General features: G+C 33.5%; 2 protein-coding genes across 7 annotated transcripts in view; one reads left to right on the top strand and one right to left on the bottom strand.

The window, feature by feature from the left end:
• step (cytohesin steppke) overlaps window positions 1-12,093 on the bottom strand; it is a 36,322-nt gene extending 24,229 nt beyond the window's left edge. Inside the window, exons 1-2 of one of the 4 annotated variants that reach the window (XM_013313996.1) lie at window positions 11,930-12,093; window positions 11,753-11,826 (exon numbers count right to left, since the gene is read on the bottom strand). In XM_013313996.1, the coding sequence (XP_013169450.1) occupies window positions 11,753-11,826; window positions 11,930-12,008 (153 nt within the window). In that variant the 5' untranslated portion in view covers window positions 12,009-12,093. Of the gene's footprint in view, window positions 1-8,392; window positions 8,697-8,870; window positions 9,627-10,094; window positions 10,297-11,752; window positions 11,827-11,929 lie in introns of those variants that run through there. The other 3 variants (XM_013313994.1, XM_013313995.1, XM_013313997.1) reach the window with 3 other exon arrangements.
• Window positions 12,094-13,189: 1,096 nt separating this feature from the next.
• On the top strand, window positions 13,190-18,409 carry not (ubiquitin carboxyl-terminal hydrolase nonstop). Of its 3 annotated transcripts, none has more exons than XM_013313990.1 (8): window positions 13,190-13,333; window positions 13,414-13,594; window positions 13,919-14,154; window positions 14,598-14,763; window positions 16,054-16,164; window positions 16,317-16,456; window positions 16,571-17,209; window positions 17,440-18,409. In XM_013313990.1, the coding sequence occupies exons 2-8, from the start codon at window positions 13,475-13,477 to the stop codon at window positions 17,492-17,494; spliced, it is 1,467 nt and encodes a 488-aa protein (XP_013169444.1). In that variant the 5' UTR covers window positions 13,190-13,333; window positions 13,414-13,474; the 3' UTR covers window positions 17,495-18,409. The 3 variants fall into 3 exon arrangements, with proteins under 3 accessions (XP_013169444.1, XP_013169445.1, XP_013169446.1); XM_013313992.1 differs by having other exon boundaries at window positions 13,191-13,284; XM_013313991.1 differs by having other exon boundaries at window positions 13,190-13,594.
• Window positions 18,410-18,615: the final 206 nt, after the last annotated feature.

Genomic DNA, 18,615 nt, shown 5'->3' with positions numbered 1-18,615 from the left:
TTATTACTACAATCGCAATCAAAAATTACTTCGGATCGGAATTACAATGTTTTTAAAAAATCTTTCCAAAAATCTGTTTCTTGAAACAAAGCAGGTATGTATGCTATATTTTTTCTTACCAATTTAATTTTCGTAAGTCGTCAATATTTAAAACAGTTACGTAGCAGATTACGTTGCGAAGATAAGATTATACAGCGATATATTATACTTGTTAAAGGATTAATAAAATTGAAGATATCAAGGAAAATCTGTTTAATATTGCAATAGAAAACAAAGTTATAAACATAAAAGAAATTATAACGCTGTCTCAGTTTTTTCAAAGCGGGCGAAAGGGGTGACAACATGTTTTTATACAAGTGCTTCGGCAATGGAAAACGACAGTAAAGCCCACTACACACTTTCAGTTTTTACTGCACAGTGTTAACTATACAGATATAACTGAAAGTGCGTAGTGGGCTTAAAGACAGGAAGAGCTTGTTTATTATTAATCGCTCGATACACGATTAATCAAAAGCCAATCCGCGTACCTAACGTAGTTGTTTAGCGTTAAATCAGCCCTCTCTACCCGGTATAACGAAACTAATTGTGGCGTAAACGGCTCGTTCGTTACATTTCTCACAGCCGCCTGTGACCGTGAGAACTCGCCGACTGTATTATGACATTGCAGAATTTGCAACTGTATCCAGATCAGTACACGATACAAATGTGTCGAGTGCAACCGTTTCCGCGGAGTTACATTTGCGCAAACGTTTCCACATTGAGATTAATGACTGGTAAATTACGATTTTAGCAACAAAAACTCAAATGTAGTGATTATACCTACAAACATCCGTAGCGTTATTGATGATACTCGGTTTAAATAACAAAGATGATAAATGTAAAAGGCAATACAAATATTACACGACATATCAAAAACAAATAGATGATTCGTTAAATAAAAACTATGCATAAACAAACAGCCGATAGATTATTTATCTTAAAAAAACATTTCATACATAGAAACAAATACTAAAACTGATGCCGTCCATTTTATCTACATTTTACATACATTTGTATTTACTCAATGAACATTTTAATTGAATCATTAGTCAGATAATATACCCACTTACAAAGCGGTCCAGGCAACCTGATATCAACATAAGATTCTAAGACACGACATGGAATAATATTTTCTTTTTTTTATTTCTACAGACAAATACGGGTAACTTTTTTCAGTATATAAAAAAGCAACTAACCGTATCAGTGAAACTTCGAGTTTGTATGATAGACTAAAAGCAAACGTGTGCCGTATTCAAGTGCGGTAAACAAGCCACATGGCGGGGCGTGTGTTGTGTAACGCGCGGTCTGCAGCACGGCAGCCGTGACCCTGAACCTGATCTGAAGAACCAACCAATTTAGTAATTATTGTAGTGTTCGCCTGCTCCTAAAATTATTTACGTCCTCCTTAACAATACTGTTCTTTTCTTTAGAAAAGGTTGAATTAATTTAAAAATGATTTTTTTTCAATCGCAGCGAAATAATAACATCAACGAAATTTGCATTTGTATTGTGGACAAAAAAAAATTGAGTAAACTTTTTTAGTCACGTCACAATCATGACGGCGCGATAAACTTACTTCGGTTTAAAAAGCATTCAATCTTGAAAATAGTTTTAAAAAATGTACATGGGATTATTTATGTAAAAAAACATATTTTTATCCGCATTGTGTTTAACAATGAAGGCAAAATGAGAGCTGTGCGGAGAACTGTTAGCACTTTGATTCGCATCCTTATCTCACATTGCGCGCTAAATAATGCATATTGCAATATATTGTTCTATTTAAATGTTCTCAAAGAAGACAGGATCATGCTATATGTTATTATTATAGTCCAAACTACAAATCAGTCATTGTTATTTACGATGAAAAATAACTTAACAAAAATGGTATAATCAAAAATATTAAGATGAAAGGTGTCGTTTCTTTTTAAATCTCAAATTTTCGCCTTTTAACTTTTATGTGTTTCATGATTGTAATTAAAATTTTCAAAGCAAAGTAAACAAACAAGTTAAAGTTGATTGTGTTTCCTTTAATGTACCCTTACAGCTTAACAGCCGAACAAACTTTTGTTCAACACTCATTTGTACTGTTTGCTTTATAAACTTTTCAACCTTACTACATTAGTAACTGCCATTACGATTATATAAACAATAACTTTATACTATGTAAACGGTGTTACCACATGCCGGATAATAAAACTGAGCCATGGGGGATAAATTTAAAGTAACTTATGTTTGTTCTAGATTTAATGCAACAGTCAAAGCGCCTGTAAAACGGTCACCTACTTAAATGTTTACAGCAGCCAATCATTAAAATATTGATGAATTGTGTCAAAAATAGAGTATAAAAACGATGACGGACATATTCAAGAGAACAGATTATTTTAATAAAATATCAATGTGTACATACTAAATTATATTTAGTATAAGGCACTTGCCGTGTTTGTTCAACTTGTATTTTTAATAGCATTGCACGTAATTTCTATGTTAAAACAATATACAAATTTGAATATAGAATAGACGTGTCATACTTGTAGAAACTTATATTTAAACAGACGAACTATTACAAAAGAGTTTAGCCGAATTATTTGAAAGCAAATAGGGATAGAGATTTAAGACTTAATATGGTTAATACTTTCTTAATTTCGCCGATATTCTTCTAAGTGGCCTACAAAGGAAAACACACAAGAAAAAAAAATTAAATATGTAAAAAAGTTTTAAGGACACAACGGTCGGCAAAGGACATTCGTATCCACAATTATGATGCCGACAAGTGCCTCGTGAGACAAACACTAAATGCACCATTCAAATTGTAAGAAGCAAAAAATCGAGCAAAAGAAGGTACGACAACTCTTGTATAACGTAACAATACAAAGGCTTGTTTGAATATTGAAATCTTTAACAATACCAACGTTTAAATTATTATGCAACAAATATTACTGATAAAATAACATTTCTTATACAATAGAAAAGAAAGGCTGAAATATAACAATTGCATTTCACTTCGAAAATACATTAAAATTCAAGCAATTTATGTTCAAAAATAGTGAATGATAAAAAAAATAATCAATTTATAAATTACATGCAAAAAATAATAATATATTTATGGCGATTTGGATCGTATATTGAGATATTTCGACATGTCAAATTTAAAATAAAAAGTGGAATAGGTCAACGAAACGTCATAATCTGGACATTTTAAAGCCGAACGAATGGACACGTTGAGTGGTACATGTTTATTAGATTTCTGACGAATCTGTCAGTCCCCCGCTCAGGGGATTCGTGTTCGTGTCACGTACAAATTGAACGTCTGTCGGTTGAGACTAACATTGCGTCACGTCGCCATGGTAACGTGCTATTGATTGTTTACCAGCAATACTTTGCATCTTCAGGCCGAAATATATTCATAGCGAAGTCAACTTTATTACCAAAGTAATGACGATCCGCTATAAATACGATATGGATTTTCAATTAACTGATCCAACTCCACTGATTTTAGTATTAAAAATCAATAAACCGTTCTGTTATCATATGCGTGACAGATATATTAATATAATGAAAATAAATAACATCAGAAATATAGAGTCGTGTAAAGATAAAACTAATCATGCCGCCAAATACCATTACTAATGTGTCATAAGATAAGGTCTAACTGTGTCGGTATAAAATGCACCACGGTACGAACCGGTCACACAAGTCGGTGACCGTACATATCCCTCCCCGCGGCCCTCTCACCCCCGGCAAGGTCAAGGCACCTCCCCGCCAGCAGGGCTATTCTGGGCGTCCGCAACAATGACGGTTATGTTCATAAGAATACGCATCTCCGTCGGCCCAGTGCAATTTAAAATAACCGTTTCAAGATGAAAAGGCCATCTGTATTCATATTTGCTATGCTACATTTATATTTCGTTCAATGAGCGAAATTCAAAGAAAACGTTTTCGCAGATTTCTTATGCGCGAATAGCAATGGTTTTGTGAGATAGTATGACTCAGAAATGACAAATAAAATGTCCAAGAATTTATAGTTGTATAACCTAATTCCATTAGTGATATGTATTAGTACGATACAGTATTATCAATATGAATTCATGAGTGGGTAGGGACAGTAAATCCTTGGGCCGCGGACGAGAGCGAAAGCGTGCCCGTGGTCCCGTCCCGATGCGTTGGAGGAACAGAGAGGTTTAGTGGGTATGCCTCCGCTATGGAGGAGAATCCTACGTTACTGCCGCGTCCCCCCCGGGGCGCGAAGTATGCATAAAGCAGTCCTCTCTGGAAAAAAAGGGACAGTAAATCCATTCTATAATAATGCAAAAATTACATTACTATATTTTTAGAGGAATAAATATTTTTTATCAATAAGCGCAAAATTATTACAAAATCTTCAACATTCATTTATGCAACTTGTTCCCTATACATGTTATAAAAATAAATAACATTTCCGATAAATAAATTATTGCACTAGTTACTACGAAAATATTTGTCAAAAATGTGTGTAATGTAAAACGAGCGTTCATCATTTAGCAGATAGCAAAATAATTAAGGTTAATTACTGTCAAGTAACGTTAGATTAATTAACTTGTAAATATATGATGTTTCATTAATCTTACATAGCTAACGTTCTTTCGTTAATGTAATTATTCATTTAATAAAGACAAGAATCAAATTATTAAAACTTGCTAGTTATTTATTTGAATTAAAACTATAACCAAGTGACACGACATATCTAACGACCGACACGATTTTTTTGGATCAAGGGCCGAAATATTAGCAAACTAGAAGCTAATTATTACACGCCAGTGCTAAAAAGCAAACGAGTTAGTTCTACACTGTAAATTGTCATAGCCCCTGTAGTTAGTACATTAGTTTTCTAATTATACAGCTAAGTATCCGATACATATTTAGTTTCGTATTATTTAGTAACAGTTATTATTTTTGGATAAGACTTAAAAAGAAGTTGTTTCTTTGTTAGCAGGATTCAGTTTTGTAGCTATTTAAATATTAACTAAATAAAAAGATTGGCTTAAAAGATGTTTCAATGTCATTGGAAGAACAAAGAAAATAATGCTCATTTAAGGAATTTATTGAAAATTGATATTTTGGCAAGAAAAATGTATTTGGCACCAGACTACGTGTTACGTTATTCCGGGGAAAACTTTTAAAGCTTTATACAAGGTCAAAATTTCTCTGATACTGACTAATTTATATCGAATGAAAGCTGAAAGTTCAAGCAGAAACTCTCGCTAGACAAAATCCTTCATGGAATGACTTGGTCTTCTGCCAACCTATTATTTTTATTAGATGTAAAATAAAGAAAGTATACTTCAAATGGGATATAATAAATCCTTTACTATTCATGATCATTACATCCATAACTTTGTTAATGAAAGAAAGAACTAGAAGTAATGTTCATACAATAAACAAATTCCTGATAAGAACGCTAAAATAGCTAAGCTAGATTAAATAGCGCTTCAGAAAATGTGTACAATGATAAACAAAAAACAAGTCTGTTAGATACTAAATCCCACGATAACGATCTAGGACTACGCACAGATTAAAAGGCCTGTGTACAGAGTAATTGTGCGAGGGCACTGTATGAGGGCAAGTTGTGCTGTGTGCAGCGACCGAAGCATACATTGTGTAGTGACGCGTCACATCGCGCCTCGTCTGGGCCTTTTGTGTGAACAGGCTTTGTGCACAAACCGAACATTTTCATATACTGTAATGAAGAATATGGCTAGCGTAAAAGCATTGTAACATATTAATAAACATAAAAATGACAGCTGTTAAACACACATTAGGAGTTGTTGTTAAAAATACGCATAGTTTTGAACTCCTTACGGTAAAGCGGCTTAGTAATTTCATTTGAAAACATAGTTAGGTAAAATTAGGACCCAGTGGACCCGTGACCTAATCGTTTTGGTAAATAACATCGTTACTTAACTTGTTTGCCTAAACTCGATTACGGCCCACGAACTAAATAGTTAGTTTAGCAAATAATGATCATGTTAGTTCAAATTAAATTTTCTGTCACAACGCGTACTAAATTATTGTAATATAACGTTACTTTTATCAACATCTCAAGCAAGTTGCATGCGTCAATTATTTTACAATGTATCAGACATCCGCATACAAAAATGACAGCCTGACTCATTGGCCGGCGTCTGCGGGCGGATGCAGGCAACCTTCGGGCAGAAGCAAATTGAAACATGCAAATGTGCCTGCAGTATTGAAGCGTGTTCAATAAATTCGCGCATTCTAACAAAACAATATTTTATATTAGTAAACAAATTTGAAGTAGTACTAAGAGACAGTACATTCTTGATCTTACCATGCTAACGCCATAAACACCGTTCAAAACATATTGTTATCTCAGTTTTGTCAAAGATAATGACAAGGATAACAATATATTTATATATTTTAATCTCAGAAACACAGTAAAGCATCTATTTATGTAACCAGCGTATAAACACACCGACACATATATACTAATTGTAATTTACATACAAAAACATGACGAGTTTGTCCTCATCTACATATAAACAAAGGGCACGCGAAGTTCAGTATCGCAAAACATTGAACCTTGAATTCTCGGCCGTATACTTTTCTCTACACGCTTTTCGTGAAGATAAAATGCGATCATCAACAATGAGTCAAAATTTTTAAAAATAAAGTGATTTCAAAAAATGTAAAAAGTTGCATATTTAAATTTTTATACACAAAGTATATTACGAAATGAGAACTTTTTAAAGTCGGTTAGATACTTTAATATTTACTAATCGAATACAATTATTATTTACCTAATATATAATAAAAATTGCAGCATGAAATTATTTTTAACCAGGTTAAATGTTGAACTATAAATTAAACAATAAATTCGCTTACATTCTGATTTCTTAATACAAATATCAAGCGCCTTTCTATAACGCAATAATTTTCGTAACATCAAAATGTGTCGTATATTTCGTTTGATATACATTTATACTGAAAGTACCTATTTAATGAATTGGAATTAATACCATCCATGAAATTCCAAATAGAAAAGAAACTTCAATCTATAGTTGCTTATTCCAGAAAATATCGGACGATATCGCATTTTGATGGATGTCAATATTTATTTCCCCAGTAAAATACTGACGGTAGATATGAAGACTGGCATTAAAAAATAAGCTGTATTCATAAAACAAACATGGAAAGGACAGAAGAAAAGCGCGCAGTAACATTTTGTTTCTCCAGTGGAAAGCGAACATCGCTTTCGGAATAATAAAATCTCGAAAGCCGAAAAGAAAGCATGAAAACGACCTAATTTTCTTATTTCCAAAAGAACTGTTTACTGTACATTTTAGTATTCTACGAATGGATATGATGGGTAAGATTTTATTCCACGAAATGAAAATAACAATTTAAAACAATAATTTTCCTGATGAATTAAACAATAAACATTTTTATTTATTTTTAACAATGACAGTCATTTTCATGATTTTAATATAATATAAAGAAATAAATGTGTTTTAACTCTGTTCTACGTTTTCCTTAACTCGTATTACGTTTATCATCTAATTAGTGATAATTGGTAATGAATAAAAATCGTTAAGGTTTCTATCAGTTCACTTCTAAAATTTTATGAAATGATAGGCATGTTTATAGCACTATATTTATTTCAACAATAGTATTGAAATACATTTCGATATTTCACGTATGATATTTGTGTTGTGAAATGTGAATGAATTGATAAGCTCTATGGATTTCACAGTATATGGCTTTGATAAAACAAATATACTTATTATATCTCGTGTATCACTGATAAATATATAAACAAACGAGGTGACCAGGTGCAGAAGTTATACTATATTAGTAATATGTTTGAAATCGTGTCTTATCAGTATGTCGTTTGGTTGCAAAACATCTGACTTATGCGTGTATTTATTATACAACGAAATATTTTATTGCTTGACGTTTTACTAATGGAAATAAATAACAGACTTATAACTATACTTAATACTTAAATATTAATATAGACACAACGCCACTGTTATAGCAATTGCCCGCAGGGCCAATGTCTTTTTAATTACGACACAATGATGCGCTTAATCATTTCGTTCTACCCTGCATTTGTAAGAATTTAAGCGCGATCAATATGGAAATTAATTTAAATAATCAGAACAGAATGGTAACTAAAAACGATATTGTGTTTTTGATTCAATAATAAGCAATGAACTATGTATAGTCATAATTTTACACGTAGACTCAAAAAGCGTCATCCAACCAGCGCATTTGGATGCGTGCCAAGTCTAAATATCCAGAGGACATTGCAATACGCGAATACTCCGAGAAAAAGCGATAGCTAGTAAATACAGACCATTCTGGTGACGGTAGTAAGGTCCCAAGCCGATCTCGTCTTCCCTCGAGCTTGCGTGCCATCTTTTCTTCGGCCCAGAGAGCCATAGCCGGAGGGGACTGTGGTATCTTCACGTCTCCTCCTGCCGCCTCGTCTCAACGAGGAAAACCAATTAGATACGGAGCCGCGTCTCTCCTCTTCGCCGGTCCCGGGGCCAGCCTTGATAAACATAACTCCGAGCGGGTGCTAATGCACACTGCACATCACACACTGGCAAGATTTAGGCACTACCTCACGATATTAGTGAAGCTACAAACCGCGTTACCTACAAGCTCACAATATAAACAAAACTTGCAAATATAATAAAGCAAATAAGTGGTAACGACGAGCACGCGCCGGTGCCCGAGTCGATTTTTTGCCAAAACAATGTAAGGTGAAGCTGAACGACATGTACATATTTTGGTTTCGTTACGCAGTGGAAGCTGTTTGCTGCACACACCTGGTCGTAGTCATCGTCGTAGGTGCGGCGGGAGCAGCGCAGCAGCAGCGGCCACCACAGCGCGCCGCACAAAAGCCGCACGTGCAAACACATCGCACTCGGCGCACACTGCCCGCTAACGAGCGCGCCTGAACCGACTGACAGACAGTCACGAACGTCGCCTCACTTTGGCATCGTGACAAATATACACCTATACGTTTACTTACATATCTCTTATCTCTACGCGTTCCGCCTACGACATACTTCTTACATTTACACTTATCATACGTACGTTTATTATTGTCGTCGCGATCTAACGCTGTCTGAATTACATGCGGAATTTGAAACTCAAATGAAAGTAATGTATTTTTATTAAGTGCAAATAATTTATTCCTCCATTCCAAATGTAATTATCTTCTTATTTAGAAAAAATATAAACGCTTGACGCAGTTTCGTGTTATCAAATTTACAATCGTTTTGCGGAAACGACAACGGAAGTATGATAAACTATTAAACGCAACCGTTGTCCATTGTGGGTTTTTTATTCTATGTTGGTACATGGACATGATAATAAAAGGAGAAATTATCTAAATACTGAATGACACACTCTAAAGATTCGCCAAAGAAGAAGCAAGGATCCCCTAAAGGTCTAGTAGGAGTTAAATATTCGTATGAAGAAATATTTAAGATTCACTTGACTTCCTTTAAAATGTAACGTATAAAACTGAAAAGGGCAAGGGTAGGGGACAAATTTTGTATAGAGAAATAATTATCCTTGACTAGATGCAATAGCATTTAAATTTGATAAAAACTCTGCAATTCTAACTGTAATCCACATTCACATTTAAATGTAACAATACAACAATGTTATGTCCAATCATTCGTACAATGAATCACAACGTGACAAATACCCAACTAGTTAACGGCTACTGTTAATATTAAATCACAATGAATTAACAACCATTACATCTAATGACCTGACAAATTACTGTATTAAGACAATGTATCATATCATCTATTATCTGTAACTATGCCTAAAGTGAAAATTAAAAAGTTTATAATATGTGAAATAGAGTACAATATTACAATTCCTTTGCATGTATTTGTAGAACTAACGCAAAAATCCTTAAATTATACATATTTGAAAAGAAAGCCAAAACATCGCAAGTCGTTTAACTTCACCTATGTTTAAGGCCTCGCAAAATACTATTGGCGACCGACTAAGGAACCTAAATTACCACTCACTGCTTTATTATACTAGCACTTGATTAGATGAAATCACTATACCGTTATTGATCTAGAAGCTTTGTAACTATTAACTTCACATAGTTTTCTTCAAAACACTGGTCGCGGTATGCTATATTGATAATAAAGTACCGGTATTAAAACGTAATGTCGAACGCGGCAATACGTCACGCTCGCGCCGCGTTCTGACAGCAACTGACATTGCCCGACGCAGCGCGATTTACCGCCTTGTGTGTACTACATGCCTCTCGCTCGGTCATAGTAAAACGAGCATTGACGGCTTACGTCACAGACTTGCCCGGGTCGCAAGTTTGAATGAAACGACCGGGATCCGCAACTTGGAATAACCAAATTAATCCAGTATAACAGGTTCAGATAAAAACTGTACTTTTTTCTACACATTTATAAGTGTATATTGATACATGTACAAAATCATAGCTGGTCTTCACAACTTTTTGACATGATTAAATATAATCTAAATACATCCTAATAATCTCAAAAACATACAGAGCAAGTTCAATAAAACCATTTACAGTTAGAAAATATATTTTTATGAAAGTATTATATTTTTAGTATGAATTTAAAGTTATAAGAAATTGCATACAAAACATAGTGCACTTGAAAAAAAGAATGCTTGGCTCAGTATCCCAATTATTGGACATAAATTATCTCTCATATCATAAATTCCACATGAAACCTTTTTGTACAAAATCTGCTGTTAAATAATTATTTTTTTTATAACTGTAAGCCTTTAGTGAAATTTTGCCACTGTCCTATAGAAATAAACAAGCCCTATAATGGTATTTTGTGACTATTTGATTTTGCCATCTGGGTTTGGTTTTGAGTTATGTTATGTAGCGGTGATGAGGATTCATACTATTAGTTATAGAATTAATTGTCAGGATTATCAAGCAGCATGTTTAAATTGAAGCAAAGCAGAAACTGTTAATTCCAAACAATTCATAGAAATCTGTTTATTTTGCATTTTTAAATGTAGCGCAGTATTCTAATTTCAAAATGAAAAATAATAAATAATTAGCGGAATACATATATGATAAGCATTTTTCACAAAATCAAAGCAATTATTTTTATTATGAGTATTGAAGTTTAAATAATATAAAGCATGTGCAAATAATAATGACACAATTCATACTATGATAGTAATGGTTTCAAAAGTAACTGCCACATCTAGAACCTCGCTTGGTTAATAGCAGTCATTAAGTGTATATAAGTAGTAATAAAGTCCCTGAGGACTGTTTAACAAATCATTAAACAACTACAAAGACTCAATGTTGTTAGACTCATAGGCATTTAAGGAGTTACATACTTGGATGAAGCTGTTGTGTTTTTACTCATTTACATTTATATGTTTACCATGTCGGCAGCTTTTATAACTTGTTTCTTACATATTAATAATTGGTTGGTACTGTTTCTATGGCTTGAATTCTCATTTACATAGAATTATTTTGTATGAATTATATTAATACAACTAACACTAAAAATAGCTTTAAAATTCTGTTTTGTCTGATGACATATGAATTATATTTTGAAATGTTTTACCATTTTACTATCCTACTATGATAACACTTGAACACCATTAAAATTATTGCATTGAAGTACTTTGTTAAACTTATGGTATTGGCAGATCTACTACTTACCTGGATTTCCAACAGCAATTCTGTCTTACGGCGTCTTATTTCTATTAATGTTTTTTGTTGTTCAGCAGTTAACTCTGAAAAAATATTTTATTGATACAGTATTTGGTATAAACATCAAAGCTTCTACATTGAGGTCATATTCGGTTAGTAATACATTAAAATAGACATTGATGTTACCGGTATGCGTAAAAGGATCTGCATGATTACTAGCAGTATTACTTCCTCCAAGAGACAAATTTTCAAATTCACTTATCATGTCTTACAATTAGTAAAAACAGTAAACAAAAGTTTACATCGTTATTATCTGACTGACGGCCATATTTATTTACTACTCGGGCAAACTCATCAGTCAGTCAGTACTCAGTAGGATATAAAGTCGCGTTCACAAAAGTTTGAGGAAAATCTGATAAAAATGTAAAAAATGCTAAATTTTCAAAATAGAATATTAAAAAATTCTGAAAAACACTAGATAATCTAGCACTAATAAAGTAGTCTTTAGAAGTCAGGATCACATAAATTTATTTTTCTTTTGGGTAAGGTTAACAGAAACAGAGAACGATTCAGTTACCTTTAATTTGCACAATGTCGCTCGATTTAGTAGATTCTAAAATTTCAGCAGAATTAGATTCGAGAAAAACTTTGGCAATGTATCTTATGAGTAAAGGAGATGTTTTAGGGGTTTGCGAAGATTTCTGCCTTGGCATGATTTAAGAAATCACTTTTATATGCATTTATATTATTGGATTTTGGTTTTATAATTTTTTTAACAGATGGCATTAGAAATGAAATAAAACCTACTATTTTTAGTAAAAAAAAATAGTATTTTTACGATAGATAACACATCTAGAAACCAATTGTAATTACTGTACTAATACCCAAATCGGAGAGAGTAATAGTTTCTTAGTAAAGTGTACAACACAATTTTAAACGGTAAGGAGTAGTATAGGGTTCTTTTCGCTTACACATTGGAAAGGGTGTAAACTCAAATCACAGTTGATGTTGTTTTTAATTATCCGTTGCGACTAGTTGCCAAAGCAGAAGTAGACATTTTTGGCCAAAAAATTAGTAGAATATTGGACAAGAGAGTGGCAATATAGGAGGTATGGCAGAAAGTTAAATTTAGGCCTGGTAGCACTGACATCAGCAGAAACAATCCAGACACAGACTAGGGATGGGTCATTGGAACGCAACGTTATAATTTTATTTTTTCAACTCGTCAACTAATAAGATATCAACTAGTTGGTCAACATTCAATAAAAAAAGTCACGTAGGTTATAGCTGCGAAAAAAACGACCAATAACTCCTATATGAAAACATATCAAATTTAACCAGTTCAAAAAAAAACGGTCAACGGTTGTAACGGTTGATTCAACTATTTCATAAAAACAACGCATCCCTAACACAGCATAGAGCACAGATACACAGATACTAGATACAGATGATCACAGATTGCTTTTGCTCGCCGATCCGCTTACCGCAGTATCTCTTACTCCTAATAATTGTCGAAGAAGCGTTCCGAGGTTGGCTTGAGGGTGAGAAAAGGAACACGCCCTGTGTAGTGGTTTTTGTTATTTTGTGATTGTAATTAACTTTTTAGATTGTTTGTGATTATTAAACGGTGATTTATAAAATGTTAAGCATATATAAAGTTTTCTTTCTAGCCGAGTAGAATTTGAACGACGTAATTGGTGTAGCCGGCACTCCTATTTTACAAACAAAATAATGAATGACAATGGTTGCATTCACTTGAATAATTTTAAGGCCGCCAAAGGTACACATCCTTATAAAATAGTCCACGCATTTTTCGTATCATGCACTTCATATGAGGCACGGAAATATAAGGTAAATGGAATACTATAATTATGTCGCTTCGCATATGTTTTATTAGCTTTATATTACATGACAATGAGGCTTGCGACTGTTTTCACACATAATTGTATTATAATAATGTGAATTAATAAAATTGGAATAGCACCATTGTTTCCTGTATAATTTAGCAATCAGCTGATTAGTAGTCTTTGACCTCAAACAGCTGTTTTCAACTATTATCTCGGTGTGTGGTCGTTTGCGAAGTTGGCTTGTGCCGTAACTGATATTTTATATTTCTAATAACACACAAATAAATCAAATTTGTGTTATAGTGAATTCATAACATATTTTTCGTAGGCGACGTCTTGTCTGTGTTTCACATGTGGTAAAACGGGACCGCGTATGCATTCGTGTTTGCATTGCATATTCTTCGGATGCTACTCCGGCCACATACAAGATCATTCAAAGACAAAGAAACATTTTCTATATGTTGACCTGGGCTTTGGAAACATCTTTTGTGCACAATGCCAAGACTACATTTATGATAGAGAACTGACTGATATTGCTGTTACATACAAATTGAAACAAGCAAAGTAAGTGCATTTAGTACATTAAGTTCATTGAACTATAGAATGTTATCTTCATAGTTTTTTATATCCAATTTTTAAAATATACAATAATTGCATTTATTGCCTATTTAGTTGATTTGCCACCTTGAATGACCTTCCATTAATTACATAACTGTTGTTTTATCTATTAAGAAGATTGCAACCTTTTGTTGTGTATTAATGATTTGAGAATGTATAAGGTTACTAGAAATTTCCCTAAGATATAATTTTATTCACTTTCATTTTACACAAATGTTTGCATTCATTACCAAAACAGATTACTACCAAGACTGTAAATTAATGCTTAACACATATTTTACTTACAATTTTAAGAGTCAATTATTCTCATAAGTTAAATCCATTTCAACTTGGTAATCTGTAGAGGTGTTTTGCTGGTTCACCTTTTCACGAATACCTTTGTAAAACAGATCATTAGGATTAAATGTGCCATACACACCATGGTTACCTAACAACAATGAGGCTATGGCTCTACGCCGTCTCCGCAAGAGAAGACTCATCAGCCCTCACACAACAATAGGGCTGCGAGGACTTCAAAACCTGGGGTCTACTTGCTTCATGAACTGCATTGTCCAGGTGTGTACTAATTAAAGTTATTTTATTTCTCTGAACTGATTTCCAAGGTTTTGGTAGCCATCAGCAAGCCTTAAAATGTAGAAATCTCTAGATTGGTGTTGTTATAATTAAAAGTTAATTGTATTCAATAGAACAATTTTTATCAATCCATTTAACAAATATGTATTTATAGAGGTGGCTGGCAATTACATATATTTTAACCTGCAAACCAGTTTTCAACCAAGTATCGTAATTAAGATGTAATGCTAAAGGTTGTCTGTTTTTGTGCTTATCGTCGCGATTTGAGATTAAAATCGATACTCATTGCATTGCATGTAAAAGGATAATTGCAAATGGCTGCTGCACCGAAAAAAAAGTGCTCACCATGTGTAAAGAAAATTGATAATTTCGACAGAAGAGTTTCATCTCTTAAGAGATATTGCCTTTTTCGTCAGATAGATCGATTTCTTTTTCGTGATATTCCTTCAATGTTTTTCAACTTAACAATATGTTCAAATCAGGTAGTTGAAATAACAATAATCGTTGGAATTGCGCTTAAAATGGACCCCTTCTGTTGTTACTGACGTAAATTTTACCTGAATAGGTACGCATACACGTTTTGTAAGTTGTTTTTGTAAATATGTACTCAAGGTTAGTGGTTGCAGAAGAATAAAGACGTTTTCCTTGCCATATTTTAAATAGCGATCTGTAGAGAGTAAAAATAACTAAATTTTGTATTTCTTTGGAAGGCATGCATTGTAATGCGGTTGCGTCTAGCCTCCATAGCGTCGGACGTCAGCGAGACGTCGAAATCAATACTTGTAAAATTCCCGGGACTTTCGACCTTTAAAATATTAACGACGCAATAGCGCATTCGCAAGGGATTGTATTGATTTATATAAGCGTTCTGTTACATAGATACGGCCCTCCGTTCTGTTTACATTGATTACGTATGATTTATTATACTGTTCTTTAATAAGTAAACAATATGGTCACTTTATATAAATACAAAATTTAATTTTTAATGAGTCGATTCGATAATGGGTGCTACAAGAGTTCGTTTTATGTTTACAAAAATAGCTATCCTTGAATATGAATGCATTTTATGAATAAATTGTCAAAGATTACTTATTACAGATTTATTAGGCCAAACTACACGAATCTAATTGTGAGTAAGAAATACGAAGCTGTTCTAATAGTATCCAGTTACTTTCCGCAAATTGGAGTCGACTATCACTATAAGATGCGGTCGTCTGTAACGCTTGCGACTGGTTTTTCATCATAATAATTATGTATTGGTATATCTTATAGGCACTCATTCACACACCCTTACTGCGAGATTACTTTCTGGCCGAGAAACACAAATGCAAAGCGCAAAGTTCCGGCAAATGTCTCGTGTGCGAAGTCTCCAAGTTATTCCAGGTAAAATTGACAAAACTTTTTATTAATTAGAAAATTAAATCTATGAATTTATTACTAACAATTCCAACTGTGTGCTAGTTTCAATAGTCAATATTTTGCATGTAAAATTTTCAACATATTGCCATTTATCATTATTTTATGATGTTTTCCAGGAGTTTTATTCTGGTGCGAAGACTCCTTTGACCCTACACAGACTGCTGCACCTGATCTGGACGCACGCGCGGCACCTGGCAGGTTACGAGCAGCAGGACGCACACGAATTCTTCATCGCCACGCTTGACGTACTGCACAGGTAATGTAGACATTATTGATCTGCTGTCTTTACATGCTCCTCTGGCGTATTGACTAGACTCATAAAAATATAGTCTTATCTATGGTATTTTTATCTATTATTTGTATGTTACAGACATTGTATGAATGGCGTTGAAGATATAGAGAAGAAAGAGAACGGTCGCTGCAATTGTATCATAGATCAGATTTTCACAGGAGGTCTGCAGAGCGATGTGGTCTGCACATCATGTTCAGGCGTGTCCACCACCATAGACCCATTCTGGGACATCAGTTTAGATGTAGCCGGGCCCGGATCACTACAGGCTTGTTTGGAACGTTTCACACGAGCGGAGCATCTCGGTTCAGCTGCCAAGATCAAATGTTCAAACTGTCGAGCGTACAGAGAATCAACCAAACAACTTACCCTAGAAACTTTACCAATAGTTGCAAGTTTCCATCTTAAACGCTTTGAACATTCATCACAGATTGACAGGAAGATATCTGCTTTCATATCGTTTCCAGCTGAGCTGGATATGACTCCATTTATGTCGTCACATCGTCGTGCGGTAGATATGGCCGGTGCTGATAATAATAATGCCCCTCAAGGCATCTTTGAAGATAATCGATATTCATTGTTCGCTGTAGTGAATCATTTGGGTTCTCTGGATGCGGGACATTACACCGCTTATGTGCGTCAGATGAAAGGCAGCTGGTTCAAATGCGATGACCATATGATCACAAGAGCTTCGCTACGAGAAGTGTTAGATAGTGAAGGGTATGTATGTCAATCAGACTTTAAATATTTTTCATAGAATTGTTAGATAGATGGATGTTGGTTAGAAGGTATCTTCAGAAATGCTGCATGGATTTCGATGAAAATTGGCATAAATGTAGAACATAGTCTGGAAAAACACAGGCTACTAATTAAGTTTTTTTTTTAATTCCGTGCGGACGGAGCTGCGTGCAGTAGATAGTGAATAGTAATATAATTTTGTTGTATTTCAGGTATCTTCTCTTCTATCATAAAACCGTCCTGGAATATGAATGTGATGTGTCATAAATTAGAAATCTTCTAAATTTATGGAACTCACGTTTATTTGGAAACAGTTTACGAATGTAAGCGATCGTTAGAGCCGCGTCTGATGAAATAACTTGACGTACTGGTTAACCAGTGATTCCTAAATATCACTTTGAAATAGTGATGATATTGAATTAACAATAATCAAAATTGCTCCTGAAATAAAGGAGTTGTGTTTGAGGACTTAGCGCTAAGCTTTAATATCATAAATTATGTCTAAATATTGTATACATCTTGTATAATGACTGATGTAATTCTCAAAATCTCAATGTTACGCGTCTTGTTGCGTTTACGCTGATTGTATTTTAAATTTATTTTGACATCATAATTTATTGTAAAATTAAAATTATGGCTGACATTTTATTTGTTGAATATTATGAAATCGTATTAAATCCAATTATAAATATGAAAAATAACAAAAAAATAAGTATTTAATACATAATGATTGTGTAATTTTTCAATATTGTATATTTAATGAACAAAATCTTGAATCTACCTCGCCGATTATCTCTTGCATTTGACTTAAACGTATACTTTGGTTGGATTATTTGTGAGTATGGCTTTATAATTTGCTTTCTTCCCAAGTTTTATAAAATGTAATATTATAGTAGTGTGTTAAATGCTGAAATATTAAATGTTCTCGGATATTTCTTGCATATTCAGTGTTAAATAATGAATTAAAATAAACATGTTATAAACCAAAGTCGGCAAGACTTGTATAAAACGATCAATTTAGATGGCCCCTGCGCGTCATTATCGTATCCTTGTTCATATTGTATGACTGATCTAGCTTAATGTGATATTTAATATTTATGTGTGTATAAATTCAATTGAAATGAGAAATTATCAAAAAAGAACTAAACAGTTTTACCTTTAGAAGAATCTAATCACTGACTATTAAAAAAAAGCAGACATGTATGTAATTAATCACTTACCATGGGTTTCTGACACCAAAATGTCCGTTTATAGCATATTGTTATCTGTTTTGTCAATAATGACAGGGATGATGTGTTTTTTACTGAGATTTTATCTCAGAAACCTAGGTAGAGTAGTAAATGACATTGTCAGTCAGCGATATGAGTAAAAATAATTTATCATTTCAA

This window comes from Papilio xuthus, unplaced genomic scaffold (assembly GCF_000836235.2).
Source record: "Papilio xuthus unplaced genomic scaffold, Pxut_1.1 DF827542.1, whole genome shotgun sequence".
Classification (NCBI taxonomy): Eukaryota; Metazoa; Arthropoda; class Insecta; order Lepidoptera; family Papilionidae; genus Papilio; species Papilio xuthus.
This window is presented reverse-complemented; position numbering and strand designations above follow the sequence as displayed.